General features: G+C 48.3%; 1 protein-coding gene across 3 annotated transcripts in view; it reads left to right on the forward strand.

Moving 5' to 3' along the window:
- Positions 1–12,078, forward strand: part of Tdrd7 (tudor domain containing 7) — a 69,158-nt gene extending 57,080 nt beyond the window's left edge. For all 3 annotated transcript variants that reach the window (XM_076564152.1, XM_076564153.1, XM_006973696.4), the window contains exons 15-17: positions 1,507–2,009; positions 5,114–5,274; positions 11,618–12,078. In XM_076564152.1, coding sequence (XP_076420267.1) covers positions 1,507–2,009; positions 5,114–5,274; positions 11,618–11,838 — 885 coding nt within the window. In that variant the 3' untranslated portion in view covers positions 11,839–12,078. The remainder of the gene's footprint in view (positions 1–1,506; positions 2,010–5,113; positions 5,275–11,617) is intronic.
- The last annotated feature ends 1,363 nt before the right edge of the window (positions 12,079–13,441 follow it).

Here is a 13,441-nt window from a genome sequence, read left to right on the forward strand (position 1 = left end):
CTGCTAACCCTGGTGATTGTTAACAGGCCATCTACTGCTAACCCTGGTGATTGTGAACAGGCCAGTCGCTCTAACCCTGGTGATTGTGAACAATTCAATGCTAATCTCAGTGTTTCCCCATTTTTTCTGAAGCTTTTTAGCTTGTTGCTGGAATGTCTAGGATGAAGAACCTTAGGCGCCCCTCTCGGCTCCTGAACCCATGCAGACAGTGTTGTTGTATGTAATCCTGAAGCTGAAATCCTTGAGCCATAGCTTCCCAGAGATCTGAATCATTTCCCCAAGCCCTGACCCTCCTGTCTCTGTGCGTGTGGAGTCCAGGCTGCTGCTGCTGCTGCTGTGGAACATGCACATTGCATGCTCCACACAGTTTAATTATGCCTGTTTTATGGGCTTCATTTGTTACATGATAGATAGTAAATATTGTTTTCTCACCTACTCATAAAGACAGAGTTTTGGGTACATACTAAAAATACTTCTTCTTTTTCCTTTTGGGAGAGTGGCTTGCTCTGTAGCCCTGGCTGGACTGGAACTTGCAATAATCCTCTTGCCTTAGGCCCTGAAGTGCTACTGTTATTAGCTCGTGTCTTCACTCTTAGCTTAAAAGTACTTTGGGTTAATTTTAATGGTACTCCTGTATCACAGATATCAAAATGAACTAGTCAGTATTTCAGTAGACATTAAAGGATGGATTAAAGAGGTGCATCTCACTGAGGGAGTACACTCTCAAAGGAAACTGTCCTAGGTGGGCTGCTGCCACCCTCTTCTATCTGTGTCCCCGTCTTCCATTTTGTGTCCTCTTTGATGGATGATAGACGTAGTCTGAAGTGTCCCATTTTTGTTCTTAAGACAACTGGAGGAGCTGATGAGAATCACTAAGCACCCAGACTTTCAGATACCCATTGGGGCAGTCACATGACCACTGCATGGTATTCCCACATGGACACTCCCTGGCATAAGGAGCAGGTGGGAAGTGGGAAGGTCTCTTATTTGGTGGCGCTGTCCTCCTCATCTTCTCCCCCGGCTGCTCTGTGTGACTGGGAAGGGAAGATAGAGACCGGGACCAGCACAGAATTAGGACATGAGACCCCAGGGGATTGCCAGCCTGGGGGCCTCTGGCCCAAAGGGCTCTTGTTGGCTCCTTTGTCGTCACCCTGGCCCAGGGTGGGGGCAGGTGCAGGGAAGCATACTGTTTCCAGTGCTGTGTGGGTTCTGGAATGTCATTAATTTAAAGATGAATCATGCTGCCTTCACCACTCCTTCCCCTCAGGGCAGCAGCCATGTCTTACATTGCAGGATTATTTTTCAGTTGCGATTTCCATAAGAATTGCTGGTGTTTTATAGATGTTTTGTCTCAGTGCCTATTAGGCTGTGAGGGGTAATTCATCTTACCACAAATAATTGTTTTACAAAATTCTCTGCTTTGATATTTAAGGTTAATATTATAACCGCTTCTCAGAATCTAGTGTCAATGTGATTTTCTGAATTGCTTTTTTACGTTTTCCAAAGGTTACAAAAGTGGATGAAACCAAGGGGGTCGCATATGTGTACTTATTTACTCCCAAGAACTTCCCTGATCCTCACCGCAGCATTAACCGGCAGATCACAAACGCAGACCTGTGGAAGCACCAGAAAGATGTGTTCCTGAGTGCCGTGTCTGGGCCGGTCAGCTCACCTGGCAACAGGAACAGCAGCACACCTGCACCCGGCAGCCCTGGAGAGGGTCTCAGAAAGAGCCAACCAGAGGTCCTCAGAAAGTCCCTGCTGGACCACACCAGCTCGTTCTCCTTGGAGGAACTGCCCCCTCCAGTCCACTTGTCAAAGTCAGGGGAACACATGGATGTGTATGTGCCTGTGGCCTGTCACCCAGGCCATTTTGTCATCCAGCCTTGGCAGGAGATCCACAAGCTGGAAGTGCTGATGGAAGAGATGATCCTGTACTACAGTGTGTGTGAGGAGCGCCACATCGCGGTGGAGAGAGACCAAGTGTATGCTGCCAAAGTGGAGAATAAGTAGGTCCTGGCCGAGCCCTTGTTCTTCTGCTAAGAGTCTGTAGAATGGTCATGAGGGTCCTTAGTGTCCGGGAGACTTGGTCTGCACAAATGCGAATTTTGAGAGAAACGTGGATTTGAGGACTTGTGAGAATTTTTCATGTTTAAAATACTAACGTTATATAAAACTCTACTAACCATTTTCCTGTTAAGAGTTTTATACATAACGGGAAGTCTTAAGTGTTTATCCTATTCCTGCTAGTTGTCGCACCTTTTCAAGGGATGATGGGAAGTTTGTCTCACCGCCCCGGGCCCTCATGGGTCGTGATTGGGTCCACACCCCCTTCCCCTGAACCATCGGGTCTGCCGGGTGTGCCCCGGGCAGGAGCACAGGCTCCCCACGGCACTCATGCCACGGTGTCCTAGGAAGTGAAGAGCCAATGCGGGGAGGCAGGCTTCTGAATGCTGAACGCCCAGATAGCTCTGTCTGTCTGTCTGTCTCTCTCTCTCCCCTCTCTCATACTTTAAAAGATCAAACTGCTAAATTTTTTACACAAAATACTTTTTTCTTAAGATATTAAACATAGACATATACAAAATGTCATTTTTATGGGAAGAAAAAACTTTTTAACTCTAAAATGTGAAAGAGTAATGGCGCTCATTTTGAAGAGCATGAGTCTGTGTCATAAAGCTTTTCATCTGTAAGAGCCGTTTTTACTGCGTCACTTTTTAATTTACAACGCTAACCCTGAGTGGGGTTGACTGTATAAGTCTGTCTCAGTAAGAACTCGTTACAGGATAATGTATTTATAGTCAAATCCACCCTCGTGTTAGCTGTCATGGGCGGGTAGGGGTGGGAGGTGGAGGGTGGTGATGGGTAGAGTTGGGAAGACCTGCCTGAGGGAAGGAATTGCCTCCCCACCTGCCCTCCAGCTGTGCCTGCTGGCTCAGCTCTGCCCTGGGACTTGGGGGTTTTAACCAGCTAATTGTTCAGAGATAGTCTATAAATAAGGGTATATTAATGATTTCCTTAAGTGTCGTGAGTTAATCAGTGTTAAGTGTTCAAAGCTTCTATCTTACTTAAGACTTGGGGCTATTGAACCTTATTCCAGCTATGATACGCTAATACACAGGAATTGACACGGGTTTTAAATTGTCATGGTCTCCAGATCTCTTCATGAGAAGCACCTGGAAACACATTCAAAGCCCCGCTTCTCCTTTCTCACCCAGTCTAACCCTCGGGGAAAGGTCCAGTATCTGTGTTTCTACACTGTGGTCATGTTGCTCTAAAATTGACGTCTAGTCCAAACCAGGCTTTTGTGTAAGCAGCTGCCTTCCGAGTTCAGCTCAGCAGAAACACACCCCTTTCTCCCTGCTCCTTTACTGCTGTCCTCAATGGACTGGAAACACGGCCCACTATCACGTGTCCCCTGTAGCTTAAAGATGATGCTGGTGGTGGAAACCACATGTGTTTATTGCACCCTTTTTTGTCTCGTACACAAATGGGCAGCCTGCAGCCTGGCATTTCCACCCAGGAAATATCCCCTCCAGTCTGCTCTGCATTTTTCATTTAGCTTATCTTCAGAGGGTGGCTGTCCCTCGCTAAGTGCCTGTTGTAATGCCAAGAGTTGAGCTTCCAACAACAACAACAACAACGACAAAATACAATATTACACTTGACTAACTGAGGCTGAGGCCAGAGTGACACCACAGGCAATGGCCAGGGGGATTCCCATTCAGGTGCGCTTGGTTTCCCAACCCCAGGTACTTACTAGGAATCCTTTCTGTGTTCCCGTTGTCTGTGAGGCTTGCACATCCTTGCCTTCTGCACCTTGAGTCAGCCTCAAGGTTTCTGTCTTCCCTGAGCAGTCCACACTCACATAGAGGGAGTGGCCTCATTGCAGGCTTCCAGCTGTGTTTTCTCCTTGGGCTGCTGTAGGCTTCTGGCTGGTAAACTTGTAGAGAATGCCAGGCCCTGCCACTAGAGGGCAAGTCGAGCAGGCCAGTCAGTTGCTAAGACTTCTGTAGATAGTTTACCTTGAGCTGTGGTGAGCTGCTCTCCTCCTACGGTGGAGACCATCGACTAAACTGGTCCTTCGTAGGTTCACCTTGAAGTCCGTTTTGTTTTGTTTTAACCATTTTAACTGCTGACAAGACCCACTGAAGAAGAACACACCCGTGGTGACCGACAAAACTGGGGTGCTTCCCCATGCCCTTTTACCCTTCTCAGGTTATTTATCTTAGGGACAAGCTGGGTTCTGTGGGGTTGTTTGGTTTTTAACATTTTTCACGTGGAATAATTAAAATCATCTATTTTTCTTTCCATTTCTTTTTTAAATGTTTAAAATGTAAGTGTATGCATGTTTTACCTGCATGTATATCTGTTTCTGCAGAGACCAGAGAGGACATTGGGTCCCCTGGAACTGAACTTAAAGACACACATGAGCTGCCATGTGGGTGCTGGGAATTGGACCCAGGTCATTTGGGAGAGCCCCAGTGCACCAAATTGTTTTCATTTTAAACAGAGCAAACAGATTTGTTGAGGATAAGTGAGAACTGAGAATGGGAGGGATCCAAGGAGGAATACCCTAAAATGTTCTTTGTTCAAAACTTTCAGTCCCTCCCCAACCCGCCACCACGTCCTCTGTGCCTGCACCATCCCTTAGTCTGGCCCCACTGGACTGTCTGCTCTCCAAGCCACCACGTCCTCTCAGCTCTGCTCTGTTCTTAAGTCAAGCAACTTTCTGGCTTCCACACATCCTACCTGCACCTTCCTTTCCATCTTGCAGACGGGGACCATGTACAGACGTGGCCATCTTGTGTCTCCCCAGGATGAAAGGATCCCTTGCCTTGTCCTGACCATCCCTTGGCTCTGTTTCAGCCTAAGGATGGTTGGCAGTGCCAGAGTTTCTGCCTTCCCCCTGAGGCCTCTAAAGCTCTAGAATGAGCAGAGTGCGTGAGAGGAGCCACGGGCACAGCAGGCCGTGGGGGCCGCTGAAGAGAGCAGCCGCGGATGCTTCCAGACGCCCAGGACCGATTTTTCTGTGTGCCATATAATGCTTGCTTCTCTTTGGAATGGCTGTTGACTTGGGCTGTTTTCTCTCTTTAACCCACTGTGCTTCTAGGTGGTACAGGGTGCTTTTGAAAGGAATCCTGACCAATGGGCTGGTGTCCGTGTATGAGCTGGACTATGGCAAGCATGAGCTAGTCAACATAAGGAAAGTGCAGCCCCTGGTGGACGTGTTCCGAAAGCTGCCATTCCAGGCGGTCACCGCTCAACTTGCAGGTAACTTCTGCAGTGTGGCTCAGCTGCAGTGGGGTCTAACTCTCCTTTCTTCTGGGTTCTTAGCAAGTGCAGGATCACTAGGTAGCCTACTGCACGTTGTTTCAGCTTCTTAATGCTAATAACATCCTGTCCGTGATGGAGATCATCTTAATGATCAGCAGTCTGTTCTTGCCTCTGCTTTCTGACTCTGGTTGCATGCCTGACATATTTCTAAAGCTGCAATCCTGGGGCAGATGGAGCGTGGCATCCTGGGTTTCCTCATTCACAGTTTTCCCATTTGGGGGGTGTAATGTCCTAGATGGGCTAGTTGTCACCCCAACCCCCCAGAGTTGTAGAATGAACCCAGGATCTCATTTGTGTGAATGCTAAGCACAGGTCTATAACTGAACTATACCCCTAGCCTCTGCTAATTATTTTGATGGGTGTAAAGTGTTCCACTGAGTCAGTATTTCCCTATAAACAGCAGTAAAACAGTATTTCCCTGTGAACAGTAATAAAGACAAGCAAAAGCCATGGAAACTTTCAACCTGAATAACTAATAAGCAGAAAGCGTAGTTGTTTTTATGCCAAAGTTACTACATAAACTACAGGTACACACAGTGGAACATTACACAGTCACAGAACGTAAGGGCAAGTGCGTGTGCTGTGTGCGTCACAGCACAGCGTACGAACACGTAACTTCGCCATGTGTCGACATTGACATGCTTAGCTAGTAGCTCTGCAGTGACACTGCCTTGGAGTGTCATCAAATGAGGTCTCCCTTTGCTCTTTTGAGAAGCAGTTCAGGTGTGACTTCCCCGTAATCAGCTGCTGGGACCCCTTGGTTTGAGCAGAGGGTGTAGAGGCCAGCAAGACATCTGGGCTCCCCTGGGCTCGCCTGGGCTCCCCTGGGCTCACCCTCTCCTGCTTTCCCTGCTCTCTGTGCTGGGATATTTGGCCCTGCAGCCACCATGTTCCGCTTGACCCTTTAGCTGCTGCCTGAGGCCTTGGCCTGGCCTACCCCAAACCACATGGGACAGTCAGAGAAAGTGGTGCAGACCAGGGCGTGTATGAATCCTAGTGGGGGGCTGGGCAGTGTCTTGTTGTGACCACTTGCCATTCTCTCTCTGCCTTTCTGCTAGGATTCAAAGCAGCTTCCCGTGATGATTGACTCTAAGTCTAAAGCAGCACTTTGTATGTGGCATGGTCACTAGTCAGTCTGCTTTGGACTGGGCATCGTAGTTGGTTTCTTTAGATTTAATGTTGCTATTTCTTCATTTCCACTTTGAATGCCCAAGTTTAGCTGACAGCACATTTTGTCAAATATGTCACCTCACTGCCAGGAGGATTCTCTGAGGGATGAGCACCTAGTGTCCCTGCCGCCAGGGAGGGCCTCCAGCGGCCTCGGAGGGCTTTCGGAGTCAGCCATGGTGCTGTAGATGCCTCCAGAAGCTCAGCTCTTGCTGTGCACCACACCTTTGGTTTCATTCACCTCCAAATATTGTTATTTTGAGTTTGCATTTTCATTTAGCTCAAAATATTTTTAAATCCCTTTAAGAGTTTCTTCTCGGCCTGTATGTTAATTAGAATTGTGTTATTTCTTCTTGGTGTTGTGGGATTTTGCTGCTAGCTCTCTGTTGATCTCCAGTGTGACTCTGTTGTGGTTTCTGTTGTGATTTCTGTTGTTTTGAATTGTTCTGGTGTATTTGATGTCCCAGAATATGACTCCATGAAAGCTTGAGAAAAATTATAATCTACTGTTACTGGATGACATGGTCTGTAAATGTCACTTAAATCCAGTAGATTTATAGTGTTGAGTTCAGTGTATACTGGAGCTATATGCCTGGTGTGTGTGTGTGTGTGTGTGTGTGTGTGTGTGTGTGTGTGTGTGTGTGTGTGTGTGTTGTGCCTGTGGTGTACATGAGGGGAGGGGACTATATGGTGGATATGCATATGTGGGGAGGATTGTGTCCATGTGTGTGGTGTATGTGTGCATATGCATGCATGTGTGTCGTGTGTTTACAGGTAGAACAGGTGCTGGTGCCCATACCTGTTGGTGTTCATATAGACAACAGAGGTCAATGTCCGCTCCTCCTGTTTTGCTCTGAACTTGGTGTCTGGAGACAAGGTCTTTTCACTGACTGGCTAGATTGACTGGTCAGCGAGCCCCAGGGTCCTCCTGTCTCCCTCCACCACTGGAATCGCTGACATGCATCATCATGCGAGGGATTTTTCCTGAACTCAAATCCTCATGCTTGTGTGCTGCCCACTGAGCCACCTCCCCAGCCCGGGCATCTGTTCCTGTGGGGAGTGTAGAGTCTCAGCAGCGATGGTGGGCTCATCTGTTTCTTCCTGCAGCTCCAGCCCGTTTTGCCTGGAGTGTGTCAGTGGTGTAAAGTTGGATTTGTCCACATTGAGGACCATTGAGTCTTTTTGAAAAGGAGCCTTTGCCATTGTATCCTGGTTCTCCCTCCCTGTAACTTTCTCAAATTGAAGCCTGTTCTTTCTCAGATGAATGTCCCTGCATGATTATTGTCGTTATGGCATAACTGTCTCCACTCCAGTACCTGTGATATGTGTGTCTTTCAAGTGAGTTTCTGCTACATGCATATAAACAAGCCTTGTTTTTTTATCCACTCTGATAATCTCTTTTAATTCATGTGTTTAGGCCAGTGATGTTTAAAGTGATTATTAAGGGCTGGGGAGGTAGGTCAGTTGGTAAATTATTTGCCATGCTAGCACAAGTTTGATCCCCAAAACCCATGTACAAAATTTCTGGGCTTGGTGGCTTCATCTTCGTAACCCAGCATGGAGGCTGAGTCAGGCAGCTCCTGAGGGTCCTGGCCAGACAGCCCAGCACACTCAGCAAGTTTCAAGCCAGTGAGAAACCTTGTCCCCAAAAACAAGAGCCAGGTGGCTTCTGAGGAACAGTACCCAATGTTGTATCCTCTGACCACATAACAGTCACTCACACACATGCAGATACGCCTGCGTGTCCATGGGTACTCATACATACAATGTCATTATTAATATAGCTAGATTAATGGCCACCACATTTATTAGTTTTCTATTTGTTGTTCTTGTTCATCATTCTTATTTTTGTGTTTCACACTCATCTGTCTGTCTGTCTGTCTGTATTTTGAGACAGGGTTGCCCATAACCCATGCTGGTCTCAAAGTCATAGGCCAGGCTGACCTTGAACTCCTGATATTTCTGTCTTCAAAAACCCAGTGCTGGGATTGCAAGTGCATACCACCATGCCTAGCTGATTTCTGTGTTTTAGTTAAACATTTTATAGGAGTCCACATTCTTGCCTTAATACATCAATTGTATTTCCTTTTCTTAAAACTGCTTTTAGTCAGGGAAGATAGCTCAGTGGATAAAGCACACCCATGCAAGCCTGAGGACCAGAGTTCGGTTCCCAGAACTCACATGGAAGCCTGGTATGCTTGATGGTCCCCTGGGGGCCCAAGCACTTTAGAAACAGAGACACAGAACCCTGGGAAGCTAGAGTAATGCAATCAGTGGACTCTAGGTTCAGTGAGAGACTCTGCCTCGGTAAACAGGATGGAGAATGACAGAGGAAGACAACTTACGTGAACTTTGGCTTCTGTGTTTATATACACGTGCATGTTTGTGCATCTGAGCACACATGGAAGGGGGGACCCTGTTAGTGGTTGCCCTAGGGTTTGCCATGCATATTTATAGCTAAATCAGGTGTGTGTGTGTGTGTGTGTGTGTGTGTGTGTGTGTGTGTGTGTGTGTGTGTGTGTTGAGATAGGATCTCATTTGTAGCTCAGGCTACCCTAGAAGCTCACTGTGTAGCTGAGGATAACCTTGAACTTCTTTAATTCTTTTTCCTTTACCTCCCAAGTGCAAGGATTACAGGTATATGCCCACATGCAGATTGCATGTGTCAACCTGAAGACAGTGTCAGGTGTCTTCCTCAGTCACCCTCTAGCTTGTTTGTTAACGTGAGCTCTCACAGAACCGGAGCCGAGCGATGGTGCTAGGCTGGCTAATCAGCAGGCTCCAAGGATCTGTCCACCTGTCCATCTCCCCGGTGTTGGGATTATACAAGCGCACCACCACACCTGGCGTTCGAATCAGTGCTGGGAGTACAAGCTCGGGTTCTCGTTCCTGTGTGGTAGGTCCTTACCAACTGAGCTGTCTCCCAGCCTTCAAGGCTAATTTTAAGTCCTGCTATTCTCCTTCAGTCAATACTGATACCTTATAAACTTTATAAACAAAGTAATCCTGTAGCAGAATGGTTTCTTCCTCTTCCCCATGGTTACTGCAGCCGTTTGTTTTATGTATATTAGTTGGCACAATCAAACACTTCAGTGCTAGTAACTCAGATGCACTGTTACCACTAGATCAGCTCCAGATAAGAAAAGTAGCCAGACATGGGCCGGTCATTCCAGCACTAGGGAGGCTGAGGCAGGAGGATGATGAGTCTGAAGCCAACCTGGGCTGTATAGTGAAACGTAGTCTCAAAAGCAGACGACAAAAGAATGCGTTTTACGTCCACTCACTCTCTGAGGCTTTCCTGTCTTTGCTTAGACCCGTTTCACTTTCTTCCCTCTCTTCTGAGGCAGCCTGCTGACAGCAGACTTCACCAGTTTTGTTTGTCAGAGTCTCCTGGCCTTCTCCTCTCTTGTTTTTCTTTTCTCTCCCTCCACGCCCTGCCCCACTCTTTGGACTGACCAGGAGCCTTGTGTGCGCCCGGGAAGCACCGTCTCTGAGCCGCTCATGCGCGTTGGAGGGCTGCTTGAGCAGGGTGTGCAGGGCTGGCTGGAGAGGTGCTGCTTCTCGGTGGCCCTTCATTCTCGGTGCCTCTGTGGTTCGGGTGTCGTGGAAGTCGGCTCTTTGTCCTGCCGATTGTGCTTTTCTGAAGTCGGTGTGATGTGCAGTTGTGTTTGGTGTGACCCTGATTGGAGGTTGTCAGTCACTACTGCCCAGGAGCTGCTTCTGTCCCTGTCCCCTCCCCCTGGTTCCCACCACACTCACCTTCACACCTCCTGTCCTGTCTCCCTCCTGGTTCCCACCACACTCACCTTCACACCTCCTGTCCCGTCTCCCTCCCCCTGGTTCCCACCACACTCACCTTCACACTTCCTGTCCCCATCTCCCTTCCCCTGGTTCCCACCACACTCACCTTCACACCTTCCTGGTTGTCTGGTTCGTAGCTGTCCGTTCTGGTTCTGGGTCTCCTGCTGCTCTCACGCCCTTGAGATTGGAGCCGCTTTCCTTGGCCCCATCCAGCCTGCCACTGAGCTCAGCAATGAGTTCTTTTCTCTTTCACTGTTTTCTTTCTTGTTCGAAGCAGTTCTGGTCTTTCTTTCTTTCTTTTTATTCTTTCTTCTTTTTTAAAATTTCCATATTTCTGCTTAAATCATGCATTGTCCCCTTTTGGTGCTGAGGCTAGACCTGGGCGGGCCCCGGGTACGCTAAACAAGCACTTCCCCACTTCCCGGCACCTCAGCATCACCCTCTGTTGTTAAATGTAGCCTGTCTCCTCCACTGAAACCCTCACTTGTCACTCACACGTCTTTAAATTCCTGCTCTGGGCTCTCTAGCATTCCTGCCATACTGACCGATTCTGAGGGTTGTTCAGTCTCCTCAGCCCGTAGCCTTGGCCTTTAATATCGCCTGTTTTGGTGGAAGTGAACATGGCACCTGGGTAAAAGGCACTCGGACAGGCCCTCAGTGGTGTAGTGTGAGGTGTTTGGGACTGGGGGTGTCTATAGTCCCATAACCAAGTCCCACCATGAGTCTGGGGTGAACCTGTGCCCCTGGACTATAAACTTTACTGCCTCTCCTGAATCCCCCTTGAGGGGAGCAGGGTGGCTGTAGGCACGGGGGGCCTGTGTAAGAGCTGAGCAGCTCTGAGATCCCTGGGCTCAGATGAAACACTGTGCTCTTTTTATGACTCTATGTTGCTAAAAAGCACACACAGGTCACCGGCCAATCTTTTCTGTTAACTTACTTTTAACCCACTGTGGTGGGGAAACCATTAAGAAAAATGTCATCAGTATTGGACTGGTACCATTCCCTCTGGCTATCTCAGTTTTAACAGTTTACAGTTTAGGTGTAGGAAATAGGAGTGGTCATCACTACGTCCCTTGATAAACAGCGTGGGCATCTCAAAGGATCCGTCTGCAGGTAAAGGCTTACGGAAGTGACTCCATTCAGGAGAGGAAAGCTGTAAGCCAGGGAACATTGATCAGCTCTTCTGGCATAAGCAGGTCTAACCTGGAATACGTAAACTGCTTTGGAACTGATGAAATAGTTCTCCCTCCTGTTGGCTCAGGGAAAGGCAAGAGTGGCCACTCACTGCCCCCTCGCTCCCTGTCTCTCCTAGGAGTCAAGTGCAGCCAGTGGTCGGAGGAGGCCTCGATGGTGTTCCGAAATCACGTGGAGAAGAAACCCCTGGTGGCATTGGTACAGACAGTTATTGAACACACTAACCCCTGGGACCGGAAAGTCGTGGTCTATCTAGTAGATACATCGCTGCCAGACACTGACACCTGGATTCACGACTTTATGTCACAGTATCTGGTGGAGCTTTCCAAAGTGAATTAATCACTGCTTGAGACACGACAGCTCATGCAGATTGTTCCCTCAGCAATAACAACACATGTGTAGTAGGTTCTCAAAACACCTTATTTTTACTACATGGCTCTGACTGTTGTGGAGGATCGAAAAGAATATGCTTTGTTTGATGAAAGATATTTAACAAGTTTTGTTTAACACAGTTGACTTTTCAAAGAAAATTGCACTTGAATTATTAATATATTAGAATAAATGTTTAGCAATGTGAAACCCGATGTCTTAGTTTGCTTTTCTGTTGCTGTGGTAAATACCATGACCAAAAGAAATTTAGGGAGAAAGAGTTGATTTGGCTCCCAGATTACAGCCCGTCATCAGGGGAGGCCAAGGAAGGAACTCAAGAGGAACTGAAGCAGAGGCCATGGAGAAATGCTGCTTCCTGACTTGTGCCCTGTGGCTTGCTTAGTTTCCCAGGACCACAGACCCAGGGGTGTCCCTGACCACAGGGGGCTGGGCCCTCCCACGTCAGTCATCAAGAAAATGCTCTGTAGCCCTGCCGACAGGCCGGGCTGACGGAGACATTTTCTCAGTCGGGGCCCCTTCTTTTCAGATGACATTAGTGTGTCACGGTGGCACACTAACCAGCGTAGCCGACTACCTGCAATTGCTAGATATTCTGATGCTAAGGCGGAGCGTCCGTTGCCACTGATGTCTGCGTTACAGTGTTGGGTCTTCTTCAGGAAGTGGAGAATGTAACGCTTAACTCTGGTCCACTCTGGTGTAGTGATGGGCCTAAGGCAAGTGACCCTAAAGCAGGAGACTACCCCAAGTGTCTGGTGTTCAGTAGTGATACAGGAGCGGCCAACACAGCAGTGCGCTCCTTGCCCAATCTTAAAAAAAATAAATACATTTACATATGTGTGTGCCTGCATGCGTGTTTCAGCACACATGGAATCAGAGGAAGGCTTCTGGGAGCTGTCCGTGATCCTTCCATCATGCTCAGGAACTGAAATCAGGTCATTAGTTTGGCAACAAGTCCCTTTACCTGATTGGCCTTCTTGCCAGCCCTCTCCCATGTCTTGTGTGGCTTCTCATTGTCCAGAGTCCAGAGCCAGGACTCAGGCTTTCTGTAATCTCCCTCCCAGCCCTGCCTTCTACACCTGTGTCCAGCCTTGTGGGCCTTTGTCTGGAGCCTGGGCCACTTCATCCAAGACTGCTGACATTCCAAACGATTCGGTTCCCTCTAAACGGCCTGCTCCACTCTCGGCCTGCGATCCGTTCCGCCCTCCTGTCTTCCTGTTAGGCCCTTTCTCACCTCCGGGCTGACCAGGACACCTTCCCTGGTGCCCCTCTACTCCACTATATCTTGTTCTTGGTTTGTGTTTGGTTTTGGTTTTTGTCTCAAAGGAAGTTCTTGCTTATATAGTCCAGGCTAACTTCAAACTTGAGATCCTCCTGCTTCCAAGGTAGTGGGATTACACCAGTGTGGTTTGAGCATGCCTCTCCCGATGCCCTCTCTCACTGCACCTGACAGTAGACAGCTAGCCAGTTGTCCGCCCCAGTCATCTCAAGTATGACTGTCCCTTGGGACAGATCCTAGCCATCTCTTAGCACATCAGGCAGCGCACCGTGGACG

Source organism: Peromyscus maniculatus, chromosome 2, assembly GCF_049852395.1.
Source record: "Peromyscus maniculatus bairdii isolate BWxNUB_F1_BW_parent chromosome 2, HU_Pman_BW_mat_3.1, whole genome shotgun sequence".
NCBI classification, from domain to species: Eukaryota; Metazoa; Chordata; class Mammalia; order Rodentia; family Cricetidae; genus Peromyscus; species Peromyscus maniculatus.